The sequence below is a fragment of the Nicotiana tomentosiformis genome, chromosome 8, assembly GCF_000390325.3.
Source record: "Nicotiana tomentosiformis chromosome 8, ASM39032v3, whole genome shotgun sequence".
NCBI classification, from domain to species: Eukaryota; Viridiplantae; Streptophyta; class Magnoliopsida; order Solanales; family Solanaceae; genus Nicotiana; species Nicotiana tomentosiformis.
The window spans coordinates 71,083,326-71,104,742 of record NC_090819.1 but is presented as its reverse complement, the minus strand read 5'-3'; the positions used below and the strand labels follow the sequence as shown (position 1 = coordinate 71,104,742).

The window sequence follows — 21,417 nt, the reverse complement described above, 5'->3', positions numbered from 1 at the left end:
TGCATGTCCATATATGCGGGTATTGGATAGCAGAAGCGCAGAAGCGTGATAAGCCGCAGATGCGGTTTTGCTGTGTAGAATAAAAAACATAGTGGTTCGCGATTTTCTTCATTTTCAAACATTTTGAGCTCGGTCTAAGGGGATTTTGGAGAGGGTTTTCGAGGCGATTCTTTTGTTAAGTCCCTTGTCCTCATTTTGTATCAATAATCTTGTATCCCTATTGATTTTCCCATATAGTTTGTGTGTTTTTGAGGTGTAATTTAAGGGTTTGAGACAAGGGATTTGGAGATTTTGATTTGAGGATTTGAGTGATGATTTGGTGTTATAATTTGATAAAAATTGTATGGTTGAACACATGGTTGGATGGGCTTTTGGGTTTTCTGAGTTTGGTTGCATTCCGATACGTGGGCCTGGGGCCGGCTTTGAACCAATTTCGGATTATGATTAATAACTTCGTGTGTTTCTTGCGGAATTGATTCCTTTAGCCCATATTGATTGTATCGTACTGTTTATGGCTAGATTCTAAGCGTTTGGAGGCTGATTTGTGAGGTAAAGATATGTTGGAGTAGGGTTGTGCTCGGATAGAGGTAAGTAACACTTCTAAACTTGGATCTGAGGGTTTGAAACCCCAAAATATGTGTATATTATTGGTGTTGAGGTGACGCACATGCCAAGTGAAGGGCGTACGGGCGTGCACCATGAGAATTGAGACCTGGTTGATTCCATGGCATTGTATAGTGATTCCAGAATGAATTGAGACACTTAGTCTCATAATTGAAAACTAAAATTGAAAATATTATCCAGAATCGAGTTTTGATGGTTCTGTTAGCTCCGTTGGGTGATTTTGGACTTAGGAGCGTGTCCGGATTGTTATTCGGAGGTCCGTAGTTGAATTAGGCTTAAAAGGGTGAAAGTTGGATTTTTGAAAAGTTTGACCAGGAGTGGACCTTTTTATATCGGGTCAGATTGGGATTTCGGAAGTTGGAGTAGGTATGGGGTGTCATTTGTGACTTGTGTGCAAAATTTGGGGTCATTCGGATGTGTTTTGATATGTTTCGGCGTCGTTTGTAGAAGTTGGAAATTCCTTAGTTCATTAGGCTTTAATATAGGTGTGATTCGTGTTTTTGAGGTCGTTGGAGGTGATTTGAAGGCTCGACTATGTTCGTATGATATTTTAAGACTTATTGGTATATTTGGTTGAGGTGTCGGGGGCCTCAGGTTGATTTTGGATGATTTTCGGAACGAGGTTTGAAGTTGAAGAGTTGTTGAGGATTTGCAATTGCTGATGAATCGCACCTGCGGAGTGGGAACCGTAGATGCGAGCTCGCGGAAGCGAGAAGGGGACCGCATGAGCGGCCAAGAAGGAAGCTAGTAGAGGTCGTAGGTGCGAGGCCCTTTTCCGCACCTGCATGTCCATATATACGGGTATTGGATAGCAGAAGCGTAGAAGCGTGATAAGCCGCAGATGCAGTTTTGCTGTGTAGAATAAAAAACACAGGGGTTCGCGATTTTCTTTATTTTCAAACATTTTGAGCTCGGTCTAAGGCGATTTTGGAGAGGGTTTTCGAGGCAATTCTTTTGTTAAGTCCCTTGTCCTCATTTTGTATCAATAATCTTGTATCCCCATTGATTTTCCCATATAGTTTGTGTGTTTTTGAGGTGTAATTTAAGGGTTTGAGACAAGGGATTTGGAGATTTTGATTTGAGGATTTGTGTGACGATTTGGTGTTAGATTTTGATAAAAATTGTATGGTTGAACACATGGTTGGATGGGCTTTTGGGTTTTGTGAGTTTGGTTGCATTCTAAGACGTGGGCCCGGGGCCGGCTTTGAACCAATATCGGATTTTGATTAATAACTTCGTGTGTTTCTTACGGAATTGATTCCTTTAGCCCATATTGATTGTATCGTACTGTTTATGGCTAGATTCTAAGCATTTGGAGGCTGATTTGTGAGGTAAAGATGTGTTGGAGGTGATTCGAAGGCTCGACTAAGTTCGTATGATATTTTAGGACTTATTGGTATATTTGGTTGAGGTGCCGGGGTCTCGGGTTGATTTTGGATGATTTTCGGAACGAGGTTTGAAGTTGAAGAGTTGCTGAAGATTTGAAATTGCTGATGAATCGCACCTGCGGAGTGGGAACCGTAGATGCGAGCTCGCAAAAGCGAGAAGGGGACCGCAGGATCGGTCAAGAAGGAAGCTAGCAGAGGTCGTAGGTGCGAGGCCCTTTTCTGCACCTGCATGTCCGCATATACGGGTATTGGATCGCAGAAGCGCAGAAGCGTGATAAGCCGCAGATGCGGTTAAGTAAACCGCAGAAGCGGTTTTGCTGTGTAGAATAAAAAACACAAGGGTTCGCAATTTTCTTCATTTTCAAACATTTTGAGCTCGGTCTAAGGCGATTTTGGAGAGGGTTTTCGAGGGGATTTTTTGTTAAGTCCCTTGTGCTCGTTTTTTATCAATAATCTTGTATCCCCATTGATTTTCCCACATAGTTTGTTGTTTGTTTGAGGTGTAATTTAAGGGTTTGAGACTAGGGATTTGGAGATTTTGATTTGAGGATTTGAGTGATGATTTGGTGTTGGATTTTGATAAAAATTATATGGTTGAACACGTAGTTCGATGGGCTATTGGGTTTTGTCAGTTTTGTTGCATTCCGAGTCGTGGACTCGGGCCCGGCTTTGAACCAATTTTGGATTTTCAATAACAACTTCATGTGCTTCTTGCGGAATTGATTCCCTTAGCCCATATTGATTGTATCGTACTGTTTATGGCTCGATTCTAGGCATTTGGAGGCTGATTTGTGAGGTAAAGATGTGTTGGAGTAGGGTTGTGCTCGGATTGAGGTAAGTAACACTTCTAAACTTGGATCTGAGGGTTCGAAACCCCGAAATATGTGTATATGATTGGTGTTGAGGTGACGCACATGCCAAGTGACGGGCGTGCGAGCGTGCACCATGAGAATTGAGACCTGGTTGATTCCATGGCATTGTATAGTGATTTCAAAATGAATTGAGACACTTAGTCTCATAATTGAAAACTAAAGTTGAAAATATTAACCGGAATCGAGTTTTGATGGTTCCGTTAGCTCCGTTGGATGATTTTGGACTTAGGAGCGTGTCCGAATTGTAATTCGGAGGTCCGTAGTTAAATTAGGCTTGAAATGGCGAAAGTTGGATTTTATGAAAGTTTGACCGGGAGTAGACCATTTGATATCGAGGTCAGATTGGGATTTCGAACGTTGGAGTAGGTTTGTGGTGTCATTTTTGACTCGTGTTCAAAATTTGGGGTATTCGGACGTGTTTTAATAGGTTTCGGCATCATTTGTATAAGTTGGAAATTCCTTAGTTCATTAGGCTTGAATCTAGGTGTGATTTATGTTTTTGAGGTCGTTGGAGGTGATTCGAAGGCTCGACTAAGTTCGTATGATATTTTAGGACTTATTGGTATATTTGGTTGAGGTGCCGGGGTCTCGGGTTGATTTTGGATGATTTTCGGAACGAGGTTTGAAGTTGAAGAGTTGCTGAAGATTTGCAATTGCTGATGAATCGCACCTGCGGAGTGGGAACCGTAGATGCGAGCTCGCAAAAGCGAGAAGGGGACCGCAGGAGCGGTCAAGAAGGAAGCTAGCAGAGGTCGTAGGTGCGAGGCCCTTTTCCGCACCTGCATGTCCGCATATACGGGTATTGGATCGCAGAAGCGCAGAAGCGTGATAAGCCGCAGATGCGGTTTTGCTGTGTAGAATACAAAACACAGGGGTTCGCGATTTTCTTCATTTTCAAACATTTTGAGCTCGGTCTAAGGCGATTTTGGAGAGGGTTTTCGAGGCAATTCTTTTGTTAAGTCCCTTGTGCTCATTTTGTATCAATAATCTTGTATCCCCATTGATTTTCCCACATAGTTTGTGTGTTTTTGAGGTGTAATTTAAGGGTTTGAGACAAGGGATTTGGAGATTTTGATTTGAGGATTTGAGTGACGATTTGGTGTTAGATTTTGATAAAAGTTGTATGGTTGAACACGTGGTTTGATGGGCTTTTGGGTTTTGTGAGTTTGGTTGCATTCCGAGACGTGGGCCCGGGGCCGCCTTTGAACCAATTTCGGATTTTGATTAATAACTTCGTGTGTTTCTTGCGGAATTGATTCATTTAGCCCATATTGATTGTATCGTACAGTTTATGGCTAGATTCTAAGCATTTGGAGGCTGATTTGTGAGGTAAAGATATGTTGGAGTAGGGTTGTCCTCGGATTGAGGTAAGTAACACTTCTAAACTTGGATCTGAGGGTTCGAAACCCCAAAATATGTGTATATGATTGGTGTTGAGGTAACGCACATGCCAAGTGACGGGCGTGCGGGTGTGCACCATGAGAATTGAGACCTGGTTGATTCCATGGCATTGTTTAGTGATTTCAGAATGAATTGAGATACTTAGTCTCATAATTGAAAACTAAAGTTGAAAATATTAACCGGAATCGAGTTTTGATGGTTCCGTTAGCTCCATTGGGTGATTTTGGACTTAGGAGCGTGTCCGGATTGTAATTCGGAGGTCCGTAGTTGAATTAGGCTTGAAATGGTGAACTTGGATTTTTGAAACGTTTGACCGAGAGTAGACTTTTTTATATCGGGTCAGATTGGGATTCCTGAAGTTGGAGTAGGTATGGGGTATCATTTGTAACTTATGTGCAAAATTTGGGGTCATTCGGACGTGTTTTGATAGGTTTCGACGTCGTTTGTAGAAGTTGGAAATTCCTTAGTTCATTAGGTTTTAATCTAGGTGTGATTCGTGTTTTTGAGGTCGTTGGAGGTGATTTGAAGGCTCGACTAAGTTCGTATGATATTTTAGAACTTATTGTTATATTTGGTTGAGGTGTTGGGGGCCTCGGGTTGATTTTGGATGATTTTCGGAACGAGGTTTGAAGTTGAAGAGTTGTTGAGGATTTGCAATTGCTGATGAATCGCACCTGCGAAGTGGGAACCATAGATGCGAGCTCGCGGAAGCGAGAAGGGGACCGCAGGAGCGGTCAAGAAGGAAGCTAGCAGAGGTCGTAGGTACGAGGCCCTTTTTCCGCACCTGCATGTCCATATATGCGGGTATTGGATAGTAGAAGCGCAGAAGCGTGATAAGCCGCAGATGCGGTTTTGCTGTGTAGAATACAACACACAGGGGTTCGCGATTTTCTTCATTTTCAAACATTTTGAGCTCGGTCTAAGGCGATTTTGGAGAGGGTTTTCGAGGCAATTCTTTTGTTAAGTCCCTTGTGCTCATTTTGTATCAATAATCTTGTATCCCCATTGATTTTCCCACATAGTTTGTGTGTTTTTGAGGTGTAATTTAAGGGTTTGAGACAAGGGATTTGGAGATTTTGATTTGAGGATTTGAGTGACGATTTGGTGTTAGATTTTGATAAAAGTTGTATGGTTGAACACGTGGTTTGATGGGCTTTTGGGTTTTGTGAGTTTGGTTGCATTCCGAGACGTGGGCCCGGGGCCGGCTTTGAACCAATTTCGGATTTTGATTAATAACTTCGTGTGTTTCTTGCGGAATTGATTCATTTAGCCCATATTGATTGTATCGTACAGTTTATGGCTAGATTCTAAGCATTTGGAGGCTGATTTGTGAGGTAAAGATATGTTGGAGTAGGGTTGTGCTCGGATTGAGGTAAGTAACACTTCTAAACTTGGATCTGAGGGTTCGAAACCCCAAAATATGTGTATATGATTGGTGTTGAGGTAACGCACATGCCAAGTGACGGGCGTGCGGGCGTGCACCATGAGAATTGAGACCTGGTTGATTCCATGGCATTGTATAGTGATTTTAGAATGAATTGAGACACTTAGTCTCATAATTGAAAACTAAAGCTGAAAATATTAACCGGAATCGAGTTTTGATGGTTCTGTTAGCTCCGTTTGGTGATTTTGGACTTAGGAGCATGTCTGGATTGTTATTCGGAGGTCCGTAGTTGAATTAGGCTTGAAATTGTGAAATTTGGATTTTTGAAAAGTTTGACCAGGAGTGGACTTTTTTATATCGGGTCAGATTGGGATTTCGGAAGTTGGAGTAGGTATGGGGTGTCATTTGTGACTTGTGTGCAAAATTTGGGGTCATTCGGACGTGTTTTGATATGTTTCGGCGTCATTTGTAGAAGTTGGAAATTCCTTAGTTCATTAGGTTTTAATATAGGTGTGATTCGTGTTTTTGAGGTCGTTGGAGGTGATTTGAAGGCTCGACTAAGTTCGTATGATATTTTAAGACTTATTGGTATATTTGGTTGAGGTGTCGGGGGCCTCGTGTTAATTTTGGATGATTTTCGGAACGAGGTTTGAAGTTGAAGAGTTGTTGAGGATTTGCAATTGCTGATGAATCGCACCTGCGGAGTGGGAACCGTAGATGCGAGCTCGCGGAAGCGAGAAGGGGACCGCAGGAGCGGTCAAGTAGGAAGCTAGCAGAGGTCGTATGTGCGAGGCCCTTTTCCACACCTGCATGTCCATATATGCGGGTATTGGATAGCAGAAGCGCAGAAGCGTGATAAGCCGCAGATGCGGTTTTGCTGTGTAGAATAAAAAACATAGTGGTTCGCGATTTTCTTCATTTTCAAACATTTTGAGCTCGGTCTAAGGCGATTTTGGAGAGGGTTTTCGAGGCGATTCTTTTGTTAAGTCCCTTGTCCTCATTTTGTATCAATAATCTTGTATCCCTATTGATTTTCCCACATAGTTTGTGTGTTTTTGAGGTGTAATTTAAGGGTTTGAGACAAGGGATTTGGAGATTTTGATTTGAGGATTTGAGTGATGATTTGGTGTTATAATTTGATAAAAATTGTATGGTTGAACACATGGTTGGATGGGCTTTTGGGTTTTCTGAGTTTGGTTGCATTCCGATACGTGGGCTTGGGGCCGGCTTTGAACCAATTTCGGATTATGATTAATAACTTCGTGTGTTTCTTGCGGAATTGATTCCTTTAGCCCATATTGATTGTATCGTACTGTTTATGGCTAGATTCTAAGCGTTTGGAGGCTGATTTGTGAGGTAAAGATATGTTGGAGTAGGGTTGTGCTCGGATAGAGGTAAGTAACACTTCTAAACTTGGATCTGAGGGTTCGAAACCCCGAAATATGTGTATATTATTGGTGTTGAGGTGACGCACATGCCAAGTGACGGGCGTACGGGCGTGCACCATGAGAATTGAGACCTGGTTGATTCCATGGCATTGTATAGTGATTCCAGAATGAATTGAGACACTTAGTCTCATAATTGAAAACTAAAATTGAAAATATTATCCAGAATCGAGTTTTGATGGTTCTGTTAGCTCCGTTGGGTGATTTTGGACTTAGGAGCGTGTCCGGATTGTTATTCGGAGGTCCGTAGTTGAATTAGGCTTAAAAGGGTGAAAGTTGGATTTTTGAAAAGTTTGACCAGGAGTGGACCTTTTTATATCGGGTCAGATTGGGATTTCGGAAGTTGGAGTAGGTATGGGGTGTCATTTGTGACTTGTGTGCAAAATTTGGGGTCATTCGGATGTGTTTTGATATGTTTCGGCGTCGTTTGTAGAAGTTGGAAATTCCTTAGTTCATTAGGCTTTAATATAGGTGTGATTCGTGTTTTTGAGGTCGTTGGAGGTGATTTGAAGGCTCGACTATGTTCGTATGATATTTTAAGACTTATTGGTATATTTGGTTGAGGTGTCGGGGGCCTCAGGTTGATTTTGGATGATTTTCGGAACGAGGTTTGAAGTTGAAGAGTTGTTGAGGATTTGCAATTGCTGATGAATCGCACCTGCGGAGTGGGAACCGTAGATGCGAGCTCGCGGAAGCGAGAAGGGGACCGCATGAGCGGCCAAGAAGGAAGCTAGTAGAGGTCGTAGGTGCGAGGCCCTTTTCCGCACCTGCATGTCCATATATACGGGTATTGGATAGCAGAAGCGTAGAAGCGTGATAAGCCGCAGATGCGGTTTTGCTGTGTAGAATAAAAAACACAGGGGTTCGCGATTTTCTTTATTTTCAAACATTTTGAGCTCGGTCTAAGGCGATTTTGGAGAGGGTTTTCGAGGCAATTCTTTTGTTAAGTCCCTTGTCCTCATTTTGTATCAATAATCTTGTATCCCCATTGATTTTCCCATATAGTTTGTGTGTTTTTGAGGTGTAATTTAAGGGTTTGAGATAAGGGATTTGGAGATTTTGATTTGAGGATTTGTGTGACGATTTGGTGTTAGATTTTGATAAAAATTGTATGGTTGAACACATGGTTGGATGGGCTTTTGGGTTTTGTGAGTTTGGTTGCATTCTAAGACGTGGGCCCGGGGCCGGCTTTGAACCAATATCGGATTTTGATTAATAACTTCGTGTGTTTCTTACGGAATTGATTCCTTTAGCCCATATTGATTGTATCGTACTGTTTATGGCTAGATTCTAAGCATTTGGAGGCTGATTTGTGAGGTAAAGATGTGTTGGAGTAGGGTTGTGCTCGGATTGAGGTAAGTAACACTTCTAAACTTGGATCTGAGGGTTCGAAACCCCGAAATATGTGTATATGTTTGGTGTTGAGGTGACGCATGTGCCAAGTGACGGGCATGCGGGCGTGCACCATGAGAATTGAGACCTGGTTGATTCCATGGCATTGTATAGTGATTTCAGAATGAATTGAGACACTTAGTCTCATAATTGAAAACTAAAATTGAAAATATTAACCGAAATCGAGTTTTGATGGTTCTGTTAGCTCCGTTGGGTGATTTTGGACTTAGAAGCGTGTCCGGATTGTGATTCGGAGGTCCGTAGTTGAATTAGGCTTGAAAGTTGGACTTTTGAAAAGTTTGACCAGAAGTGGACTTTTTCATATCGGGTCAGATTGGGATTTCCGAAGTTGGAGTAGGTATGGGGTGTCATTTGTGACTTGTGTGCAAAGTTTCGGGTCATTCGGACGTGTTTTGATATGTTTCGGCGTCGTTTGTAGAAGTTGGAAATTCCTTAATTTATTAGGCTTTAATCTAGGTGTGATTCATGTTTTTGAGGTCGTTGGAGGTGATTTGAAGGATCGACTAAGTTCGTATAATTTTTTAGGACTTATTGGTATATTTGGTTGAGGTCCCGGGGGCCTCGGGTTGATTTTGGATGATTTTTGTAACGAGGTTTGAAGCTGAAGAGTTGCTGAAGATTTGCAATTGCTGGTGTAATCGCACCTGCGGAGTGGGAACCGTAGATGCAAACTCGCGGAAGCGAGAAGGGGAGCGCAAGAGCGATCAAGAAGGAAGCCGGCAGAGGTCGCAGGTGCGAGGCCCTTTCCGCATCTGCGTGTCTGTATATGCGGGTATTGGATCACAGAAGCGCAGAAGCGTGATAAGCCACATATGCGGTTAAGTAAATTGCATAAGTGGTTTTGCTGTGTAGAATAAAAAACACAAGGATTTTCGATTTTCTTCATTTTCAAACATTTTGAGCTCGGTCTAAGGCGATTTTGGTGAGGGTTTTCGTGGAGATTCTAGAGTTAAGTCCCTTGTGCTCATTTTTTATCAATAATCTTGTATCCCCATTGATGTTTCTTCATAATTTGTGTGTTTTTGAGGGTTAATTTAGGGGTTTAAGGCTAAGGATTTGGAGATTTTGATTTGAAGATTTAAGTGATGATTTTGTGTTGGATTTTGATAAAAATTTATATTGCTGAACTCGTGGTTGGATGGGCTTTTGGCTTTTGTGAGTTTTGTTGGATTTTGAGACGTGGGCCAGGGGGCCGACTTTGAACCAATTTCGGATTTTAATTAATAACTTCGTGTGTTTCTTGCGGAATTGATTCCTTTAGCCCATATTGATTGTATTGTACTGTTTATGGCTAGATTCTAGGCATTTGGAGGCTGATTTATGAGGTAAACATGTGTTGGAGTAGGGTTGTGCTCGGATTGAGGTAAGTAACACTTCTAAACTTGGATCTGAGGGTTTGAAACCCCGAAATATATGTATATGATTGGTGTTGAGGTGACGCACATGGCAAGTGACGGGCGTGCACCATGAGAATTGTGACCTGGTTGATTCTATGGCATTGTATAGTGGTTTCAGAATGAATTGAGACACTCAGTCGCATAATTGAAAACTAAAGTTGAAAATGTTAACCGGATGTTGAGTTATATGTAAACAACTCCGGAATTGAGTTTTGATGGTTCTGTTAGCTCCGTTGGGTGATTTTGGACTTAGGAGCGTGTCCGGATTGTGATTCAGAGGTCCGTAGTTGAATTAGGCTTGAAATGGTGAAAGTTGGATTTTTGGAAAGTTTGACCGGGAGTGAACTTTTTTATATCGGGTTAGATTGGGATTCCGGAAGTTGGAGTAGGTATGGGGTGTCATTTGAGACTTGTGTGTAAAATTTGGGGTCATTCGGACGTGTTTTGATATGTTTCGGCGTCGTTTGTAGAAGTTGGAAATTCCTTAGTTCATTAGGCTTTAATGTAGGTGTGATACGTGTTTTTGAGTTCGTTGGAGGTGATTTGAAGGCTCAACTATGTTCGTATGATATTTTAGGACTTATTGTTATATTTGGTTAAGGTCCCGGGCGCCTCGGTTTCATTTTGGATGATTTTCAGAACGAGTTTTGAAGTTGAAGAGTTGCTGATGATTTGCAATTGCTAGTGTAATCGTACCTGCGGAGTGGGAACCATAGACGCGAGCTCGCGGAAGCGAGAAGGTGACCGCATGAGCGGTCAAGAAGGAAGCTGGCAGAGGTCGCAGGTGAGAGCCCTTTCCGTACCTGCATGTCCGCATATGCGGGTATTGGATCGCAGAAGCGCAGAAGCGTGATAAGCCGCAGATGCGGTTAAGTAAACCGGAGAAGCGATTTTGCTGTGAAGAATAAAAAACACAAGGGTTCGCGATTTTCATCATTTTCAAACATTTTGAGCTCGGTCTAAGGAGATTTTGGAGAGGGTTTTCGAGGGGATTCTTGAGTTAAGTCCCTTGTGCTCATTTTTTTATCAATAATCTCGTATCCCCATTGATTTTCCCACATAGTTTGTGTGGTTTTGAGGTGTAATTTAGGGGTTTGAGGCTAGGGATTTGGTAATTTTGATTTGAGGATTTGAGTGACGATTTGGTGTTGGATTTTGATAAAAATTATATGGTTGAACTCGTGCTGGGATGGGCTTTTGGGTTTTTTGAGTTTTGTTGGATTCCAAGATATGGGCCAGGGAGGCGACTTTGAACCAATTTCGGATTTTGATTAATAACTTCATATGTTTCTTGCAGAATTGATTCCTTTAGCCCATATTGATTGTATCGTACTGTTTATGGCTAGATTCTAGGCATTTGGAGGCTGATTTGTGAGGTAAATATGTGTTGGAGTAGGGTTGTGCTCGGATTGAGGTAAGTAACACTTCTAAACTTGGATCTGAGGGTTCGAAACACCGAAATATGTGTATACTATTGGTGTTGAGGTGACGCACACGCCAAGTGATGGGCGTGCGGGCGTGCACCGTGAGAATTGTGACCTGATTGATTACATGACAATGTATAGTGGTTTCAAAATAAATTGAGACACTTAGTCTCATAATTAAAAACTAAAGTTTAAAATGTTAACCGGATGTTGAGTTATATGAAAATGACTCCAGAATCGAGTTTTGACGGTTCCGTTAGCTCCATTGGGTGATTTTGGACTTAGGAGCGTGTCCGGATTATGATTGAGAGGTCCGTAGTTAAATTAGACTTGAAGTGGCGAGAGTTAGATTTTTTGAAAGTTTGACAGGGAGTGGACCTTTTGATATCGAGGTCGGATTGGGATTCCGAAAGTTGGAGTAGGTTTGTGGTGTCAATTTTGACTTGTCTGCAAAATTTGAGGTATTTGGACATTGAAAAGGTTGACCGGATGTTTACCTATGTGTAAATGACTCCGGAATGGAATTTTGATGGTTCCGTTAGCTCCATTGTGTGATTTTGGACTTAGGAGCATGTCCGAAATGTGATTCGGAGGTCCGTAGTTGAATTAGTCTAGAAATGGTGAAAGTTGGATTTTTGAAAAGTTTGACCGGGAGTGGACTTTTTTATATCGTGTCAGATTGGGATTCCCAAAGTTGGAATAGGTATGGGGTGTCATTTGTGACTTGTGTGCAAAATATGGGGTCATTCGGACGTGTTTTGATAGGTTTCGGCGTGATTTGTAGAAGTTGGAAATTCCTTAGTTCATTAGGCTTTAATCTAGGTGTGATTCGTGTTTTTGAGGTCGTTGGAGATGATTTGAAGGCTCGACTAAGTTCGTGTGATGTTTAAGAACTTATTGGTATATTTGGTTGAGGTCCCGGGGGCCTCGGGTTGATTTTGGATGATTTTCGGAACGAGGTTTGAAGTTGAAGAGTTGCTGAAGATTTGCAATTGCTCATGTAATTGCACCTACGGAGTGGGAACCGTAGATGCGAGCTCGTGGAAGCGAGAAGGGGACCGCAGGAGCGGTCAAGAAGGAAGCTGGCAGGTGTCATAGGTGCGAGGCCCTTTCCGCACCTGTGTGTCCGCATATGCGGGTATTGGATCGCATAAGCGCAGAAGAGTGATAAGCCGCAGATGCGGTAAAGTAAACTGCAGAAGCGGTTTTGCTGTGTAGAGTAAAAAACACAAGGATTCGCAATTTTCATCATTTTCAAACAATTTGAGCTCTGTCTAAGGCGATTTTGGAGAGGGTTTTCGAGGGAATTCTTAAGTTAAGTCCCTTGTGCTCGTTTTTTTATCAATAATCTTGTATCCACATTCATTTTCCCACATAGTTTATGTGTTTTGGAGGTGTAATTTAGGGGTTTGTGGCTAGGGATTTGGAAATTTTGATTTGAGGATTTGAGTGACGATTTGGTGTTGGATTTTGATAAAAATTGTATGGTTGATCTCGTGGTTGGATGGCCTTTTAGGTTTTGTGAGTTTTTTGGATTCCGAGACGTGGGCCTGGGGCCTGGCTTTGAACCAATTTCGGATTTTGATTAATAAATTCGTGTGTTTCTTGCAAAATTGATTCCTTTAGCCCAAATTGATTGTATCATACTGTTTATGGCTAGATTCTAGGCATTTGGAGGCTGATTTGTGAGGTAAAGATATGTTGGAGTACGGTTGTGCTCGGATTGAGGTAAGTTACACTTCTAAACTTGGATCTGAGGGTTCGAAACCCCGAAATATATGTATATGATTGGTGTTGAGGTGACGCACATCCGTTGGGTGATTTTGGACTTAGGAGCGAGTCCGAATTGTGATTCGGAGGTCTGTAGTTAAATTAGGCTTCAGATGGCGAGAGTTAGATTTTTGGAAATTTTGACCGGGAGTGGACATTTTGATATCGAAGTCGGATTGGGATTCCGAAAGTTGGAGTAGGTTTGTGGTGTCATTTTTGACTTGTGTGCAAAATTCGGGGTATTCGGACATTCAAAAGGTTGACCGGATGTTTACTTATGTGTTAACGATTCCGTAATGGAGTTTTGATGGTTCCGTTAGCTCCGTTAGGTGATATTGGACTTAGGAGCGTGTCCGAAATATGATTCGGAGGTCCATAGTTGAATTAGGCTTGAAATGGTGAAAGTTGAAATTTTGGAAAGTTTGACCGGTAGTGGACTTTTTTATATCGGGTCAGATTGGGATTCCGGAAGTTGGAGTAGGTATGGGGTGTCATTTGTGACTTGTGTGCAAAATTTGGGTTAATTCGGACGTGTATTGATAGGTTTCGGCGTCGTTTGTAGAAGTTAGAAATTCCTTAGTTCATTAGGCTTTAATCTAGGTGTTATTCGTGTTTTGAGGTCGTTGGATGTGATTTGAAGGCTTGACTAAGTTCGTATGATATTTTAGGAGTTATTGGTATATTTGGTTGAGGTCCCGGGGGCCTCGGGTTGATTTTGGATGATTTTCGGAACGAGGTTTGAAGTTGAAGAGTTGCTGAAGATTTGCAATTGCTCATGTAATCGCACATACGGAGTGGGAACCGTAGATACGAGCTCGCGGAAGCGAGAAGGGGACCGCAGGAGCCGTCAAGAAGGAAGCTGGCAGATGTTGTAGGTGCAAGGCCCTTTCCGCACCTGCGTGTCCGCATATACGGGTATTGGATCGCATAAGCGCAGAAGAGTGATAAGTCGCAGATGCGGTTAAGTAAACCGCAGAAGCGGTTTTGCTGTGTAGAGTAAACAACACAAGGGTTCGCGATTTTCATCATTTTCAAACATTTTGAGCTCGGTCTAAGGCGATTTTGGAGAGGGTTTTCGACGGGATTCTTAAGTTAAGTCCCTTGTGCTCTTTTTTTTATCAATAATCTTGTATCCTCATTCATTTTCCCACATAGTTTATGTGTTTTGGAGGTGTAATTTAGGGGTTTTGAGGCTAGGGATTTGGAAATTTTGATTTGAGGATTTGAGTGACGATTTGGTGTTGGATTTTGATAAAAATTGTATGGCTGAACTAGTGGTTGGATGGACTTTTGGGTTTTGTGCATTTTTTGGATTCCGAGACGTGGGCCCGGGGGCCGGCTTTGAACCAATTTCGGATTTTGATTAATAACTTTGTGTGTTTCTTGCAGAATTGATTCCTTTAGCCCATATTGATTGTATCGTACTGTTTATGGCTAGATTCTAGGCATTTGGAGGATGATTTGTGAGGTAAAGATGTGTTGGAGTAGGGTTGTGCTCGGATTGAAGTAAGTTACACTTCTAAACTTGGATCTGAGGGTTCGAAACCCCGAAATATGTGTATATGATAGGTGTTGAGGTGACGCACATGCCAAGTGACGGGCATGCGGGGATGCACCGTGAGAATTGTGACCTGGTTGATTGTATGGCATTGTATAGTGGTTTCATAATGAATTGAGACACTTAGTCTCATAATTGAAAATTAAAGTTTAAAATGTCCATTCCGCCACTTCAAGCCAAATTCCACTATGGACCTCCAAATAATAATCCGGACGTGCTCCTAAATCCAAAATACCCAACGGACCTACGAAAACCATCAAAACTCCATTCCGGATTAAAATTCACAAAAAGTCAAACTTGGTCAACTCTCCTAATTTAAAGATTCAAGAATGAAATCCATTCTTCCAAATCGATTCCGTATAACCTGAAAACTAAAACCGACGATTCACATAAGTCATAATACTTCATACAGAGCTACTCATGCTCGTAAACTACCGAGCAAAGTGCAAATACTCAGAACGACTGGTTGGGTCGTTACAAATATCCATCCCTCAATATAATTAACCACGCTCACTGGGAGTGTGTGCAGACTTCGGAGGGGCTCCTTCAGCCTAGGCGCTATCATAAATAAGTATACCCGCTGCGACGTGCAGCATGATCCCATAAATGTCGCTCATAATCAGGCCATCGGCCTCATTCGGTCATCCATCTCTTTAGTCTCTCTCACAGGCTCACAATGTCACGAAACTAGCTCGAACATGATGATATGATGTATCAATAAATAACAACAAAGACTGATAAATGATATGAAATGAATGAATACTGTGAGACCCCAGGTGTTTCTCTCTTCTCTTACGTAATATACGTAACGTGGCGTGGTTATATTAGGTATATATGATTGGGTATAGTACATTGGGTGAATAAGACTGAAAATGTGTGGTAATATCAAGGAACTAAACTAAAGCTTTAAGTCAAAGGAAACCCTTAAACAAAGGTTCATGGTTAAAGAAATGGCTCGGGTAGCACCCCGCGCGTTCGGAAGGTTTAAGTTAACTTGCACCTGTGGGATAAGACTAAGAGTGTATAATATGCTAAGAATAATGTGTTATGAGGTATTATAATATCACACTGGTCACATGTTAAGTTTTGGAGTCAAGAAATATGCAAAATAAAGGTCGGCAAAGGTTATCGTAAATTTCTCTAATACATTTTCTAAACTTTGGGTCAAATGTATCAGATCATTTCTACCAATATATAAAGAGTTATGGGCCCCACAACTTTACCAAATCGAAGGTCTACGAGTCTAGTTTGTAACCAAAGAAATCTCACATTAAACCAACATTGAGGTAAAAGGTTATGACTGTTTTACCGCGGACTGTCCGGGCTGAAATCGGGTCGCGAACCGGGTCGGGTCAAACAAGTGGTATAAGTCGGAAAATTCGACTTTTAAGACCCCAAAACATTTCATCTTCGTCCCAAAATAGTGAGAAAGCTTAAGAGAGGGTTTCATGGTGTTCTTGAGTGATTAAGGTGCGTTTTTAACGATTTCTATCGTTAAAGTTTGCCCCCGTGCCTAGAAGCGCAATCTCTACGCTTTGCAATCGTTTTCCACTTCTATTAGCTGTGTTTGGAGCTATTTTTAGGAAATTGTTATTCTTGCTGGTTCTTCAGAATTTATACTTGGTTTGCCAAGGTAATCATCTTGGGACTCTTTTATGATCGTTTTTATAAAGTTCTACGGGCGTTTTGTCAAGTTAGGGTCATATGGCAAATCTGCCAATTTAAACTCATTTATAAACTATTTATAGGTGCGTATAAGCTGCATATATATATTGGTTTCGAAGCTTAGGACGTAAGGAACAACTTTTGTGAAGGAACTATAGGCATTCGGACGTTCGTTGGAGAGGTATGTTAAGGCTAAGCTTCGTCCTTCCTTGTAGCATGAATTTTGGGAAATTCCTAAGACGCCAAATGTGATATTTTACTATTATGTTGCTAGAAAGACCTTCTGTGAAAGGCATTGGTATCGTAGCTGAAGTATTTTCATGATGCTATTAGGTTGATATTCCACTCGTTCGGTTAAAAAGGGTATTCGACATCTATATATGTCATTTTGTAGGCTTTCTTAAATATATGTCCATATATATGAATTCTTATTCGTCTTTGGGTTGTGTGACTTAAAAATAAAGGCATTTAGTATTTGCGATCAGTCCTTCTTCCTTGTTAAAGTGTATTTTAAAATCTCTAAAGTGACACGTCGATTTCAAAATTCTCAAATATAATTTTTATGTTTAAACTACTAAAACATTTGATTTTTTTTGAAATACTTTCTTTTACTAATTATCAAGAAATCAGGTATAAGGACTAAGTGAAGCACCTTAAGCTTTTTATGAACATATTCAGAGTTAAGTTATCTTTCTAAAAGTCGAGTTAAGTTTTCAAACTTATTAAAAAAGATATGAGGTTCCACGAGACATTTGTATGCGATACGAAGGTGATTATGAGATTATGAGAATAAGAGTACCAATGAGCCAAGGTTGGCTAAGTTCTTGTTATGGCCTATTATGTGCATTCAAAGTTCATATCATACATGACATATTATGCATGGACTTCGAGCTATAATCGGAGGTAAGGGGCCTATTTGCCCGAAAGACTATATATATTGTACAGATGGCCACAGGTTGGCAATATGATACCGGTTAGCTACCGGGAGAGACCGCCATTGCTAGCATTTGGTTGGGTATGTCATGCATTTACATCAATATATATGTATTCACGACATACGATTACACGAGCATACCATGCATATTTTATTACTATGAGGTCGGATGTCGGCCATGGAGGCTATCAGAGTTTCAGTGTCAGGTGGTATCTTTATTACCTTTTTACATCAGTTATGTATGATTCTACTTTCTGCCTTAGATACCAGTACATTTTTATTCATACTGATGTCTCGTTTCCTGGGGACACTGCATTTTTGTTTCGTGTGTGCAGGTCCAGGTAGGAACTCTGATCGACCCCTCCGCTAGGATTTCGGGGTTCAGCCGTGAGTTGGTAAGCTCCACCTCTTCCTGGAGCTTTCATAGGATGGTTACTTTTGTTGTACAGTTTGGGTATAGTTGGGGCCTTATCCCAACAGTTCTTATGACACTCTTAGAGGCTATTGTGGACACAATATTCTGGGTTTCTTTTTGCTGCTTTCAGTCTCCAGCCCATAGGCTTGGCATGTATATATAGGTGTGTAGGCATGTATGTCTTCAGTCGCGGCCTCGTCAGCCAGCTAGTATTTTTATTATTTTGGCTTGTCTACCTATGTTTATATGGCTTATTGTTATTCATGTCATAACCTTACGGTCTAGGCTTAGTATTTTAGATGTTGTGCTGCCCGATCTGTTGGGCCCCCAGTCTAGTTAGCTAGTATGTTTAGTGGCTAACTCGATCGAATACAATATCGAGTGCCAGTTGTGCCTCCCCTAGTTTGGGGCGTGACAAACTTGGTATCAGAGCAGGTCGTATCCCAGGGAGTCCACAAGCCGTGTCTAGTAGAGTCTTGCTTATGGTGTGTTGTGCACCACACTTATAATCAGGAGGCTATGAGGCATTTAGGAATGGTTACATTTCTTTCAATTAATATATCGTGCTATAGAGAGAAGTTATAAGAACATATGAAATCTAAATCGTGCTTTGTGTTTCCTATCTAACAGACTACCTACGCTCAGGAGATGGCACAGCGAGAGATAGGTATGGATCCGGGAGAAGGTACCAGTCGTTCCCCACCGGGTCAGAGGGATAGATTTCCCTTAGAGGCTCACAGTGAGTCTCCAGTACCCCTAGTTTCAGCTTTTCCAGCACTTGTTGGAGCCCAGGGAGATGCATTACCCCCAGCCTCACCAGTTCCATTGGTACCTGATGCAGCTAGAGACACAGGACCTCCAGCACCTATTGTTCCCCCATCAGAGACTGGGGAGCAGGGGATGAGGGAGGCTGTTCAGTTGCTGACTAGGATGGTTTCTATTCATGAGCGACAGCTAGAGTCAGGAGCAGATGCCCGGAGAGATCGGATAGGAAGCTCGACGGTATGAGAGTTTCTTCACTTGGCCCCTCCATTATTTACAGGATCTAGTTCCACTGAGGATCCCCAGGACTTTATAGACCATATGTATAGAGTATTGAAGGTGATGCATGCCTCCGTCACCGAGGATGTGGAGTTGGCTTCTTTTCGACTACGTGATGTAGTCGTCCTATGGTATGAGGCATGGGAGAGATCTAGAAGACCTGATGCTCCGCCAGCAGAGTGGGAGGACTTCTCTGAGGCTTTTTTAGCCCATTATTTGCCACGAGAGGTTAGGGAGGCCCGTCTTGACCAGTTTCTTAGCCTAAAGCAGGGGGATATGAGTGTGAGGGATTATAGCCATAAGTTTAATTCTTTGGCAATGTATGCACCAGATATAGTACGTACCATGAGGGCTAGAGTTCATCATTATATGGATGGTTTGGGGGATCATCTGATTAGAGACTGTAGGGTTGCGTCCCTATCGGATGATGTAGATATTTCCCACATACAGGCTTTCGCTCAGACTACAGAGGAACTTTCCCGTCGGATTCGTGATACTTGCAGGGATAGGGAGCAGAGTAAGAGGGCTCGTACTATAGGGTCTTATAGGGAGCCACGAGTTGATTTTAGGCCCCCACTCCATCGATATCCACCTCGGTCAGCAGGTAGTTTCCCACCACAGATACAGCGCCAGCGGTTTGATCGTTATATTCAGTCAGGACCGGGGTAGAGCTCAGGCCAGCCTGAGGGCCGTCGATATGAGCATTCTGCACAGATGAGACAGCTTACTCCTCCATGTACTCAGTGCGGTAAGCTGCACACCGGGCAATGTAGACAGGGTTTGAGTGCATGTTTTCATTATGGGCAGACAGGACATTATATTAGCCGGTGCCCGGGGTTAGGCAGAGGTACACCAGCTCAGCCTTCAGGATTCACAGCAGACTCTTCGCCCACAGTCCGTGCTCCCTGACCAGGTCCACAGTTTACTCAGGGCCGTGGTAGGGGAGAGGTGGAGGAGATACCTCAGGTTCTAGTGGTAGCCAGAACCGCTTTTATGCACTCACAGGCCGACAGGATTCAGAGGCATCCCCAGATGTTGTCATAGGTATATTGACAATACATTCTCATGCCATTTATGCATTGATGGTTCCCAGCTCTACATTTTCATATATTACTCCATTTATTGCTGGTAAGCTTGACATGAGATCTGAGTTGTTGCCACAGCCAGTTGAGGTGTCTACGCCAGTTGGCGACTCTATTGTAGCTAATCATGTCTATCGAGATTGTACAGTGTTAATTAATGACCGTCCAACCTCTGTTGATTTAGTTGAATTGGTTATGCTAGACTTCGATGTCATTATGGGTATGGATTGGTTGGCAGCTTGTTATGCTAATATTTATTGTCGTGCAAAGTTGGTCCGATTTCATTTTCCTGGTGAGCCTTTCCTTGAATGGAAAGGTAATACAGCCACGCCTAAGGGTAAGTTTATTTCATACCTTAGGGCTCGGAAGTTTATTGCTAAGGGTTGTATATACCATCTGGTTCACGTTAAGGATATAGATAAGGAGCCAGCGACTCTTCAGTCAGTTCCTATTGTGAATGAATTCCCGACGGTATTCCCTGACGAGCTTCTAGGAATTCCCCCCAAAAGGGAAATCGATTTCGCTATAGATTTGCTTCCTGATGCGCAGCCTATATCCATTCCTCCCTACAGAATGGCTCCTGCAGAGCTAAGGGAATTGAGGGAACAACTGAAGGACTTGCTCGATAAAGGCTTTATTAGGCCAAGTACATCCCCAAAGGGTGCTCCGATGCTCTTTGTTCGAAAGAAAGATGGGTCCATGCGGATGTGCATTGACTACAGGCAACTAAATAAAGTCACTATCAAGAATAAGTATCCTCTTCCATGGATTGATGACTTGTTCGACCAGTTACAAGGTGCCAAATGCTTTTCGAAGATCGACTTGCGATCCGGTTATCATCAGCTATGAGTCACGGATATTGATATCCCAAAAACAGCATTTAGGACGAGGTATGGCCATTTTGAATTCCTTGTCATGTCTTTCGGGCTTACAAATGCCCCAACAACCTTTATGGATCTTATGAACCGGGTATTCAAACCATTCTTGGATGAATTTGTGATTGTGTTTATTGACGACATCCTGATATATTCACGATCGGAAGCCGAGCATGCCGACCACTTGCAAGCTGTATTGCAGACTCTCCAGGACTACAGGTTATATGCTAAATTCTCTAAATATAAATTTTGGCTAACTTCGGCAGCTTTTCTTGGTCATGTTATTACCGGCGATGGTATCGAGGTTGATGGCCAAAAGATTGAAGCTGTGATGACTTGGCCGAGGCCCTTGAATCCGACAGAGGTTCATAGCTTTTTAGGCTTGGTAGGGTATTACCGAAGTTTTGTGGAGGAATTTTCCTCTATCTCTGCACCATTGACGAAACTGACACATAAGGGAGCTAAGTTTCAGTGGACTGAGGCATGTGAACAAAGTTTTCAGGAACTAAAGAAAAGGCTTACTACGGCACCTGTCTTGACTCTTCCGGATAGCAACGAGGGTTATGTTGTATATTGTGATGCCTCGAGAATTGGCCTAGGTTGTGTTCTTATGCAGCATGGTAAGGTTATCGCGTACGCCTCCAGACAGTTGCGAAAACATGATCAGAACTATCCTACGCACGATCTTGAGTTAGCCGCAGTTGTATTTGCCCTAGTAGTTGGAATCCA

At 42.2% G+C, this 21,417-nt stretch overlaps 1 protein-coding gene across 1 annotated transcript; it reads left to right on the top strand.

Moving 5' to 3' along the window:
* Window positions 1-18,773: 18,773 nt before the first annotated feature.
* Window positions 18,774-20,662, top strand: LOC138897654 (uncharacterized). Its single transcript, XM_070183652.1, has 2 exons — window positions 18,774-19,248; window positions 19,737-20,662. Exons 1-2 carry the CDS (start codon window positions 18,774-18,776, stop codon window positions 20,660-20,662), a joined length of 1,401 nt encoding a protein of 466 aa, XP_070039753.1.
* Window positions 20,663-21,417: the final 755 nt, after the last annotated feature.

Excerpts from the sequence above, each read along its gene's own strand:
- LOC138897654 (XM_070183652.1), top strand. The coding sequence starts at position 18,774 with ATGTATAGAGTATTGAAGGTGATGCATGCCTCCGTCACCGAGGATGTG. Across the intron at positions 19,249-19,736 it reads TTGCAGGGATAGGGAGCAGA|GCCGACAGGATTCAGAGGCA; the intron begins GTAAGAGGGCTC and ends ATGCACTCACAG.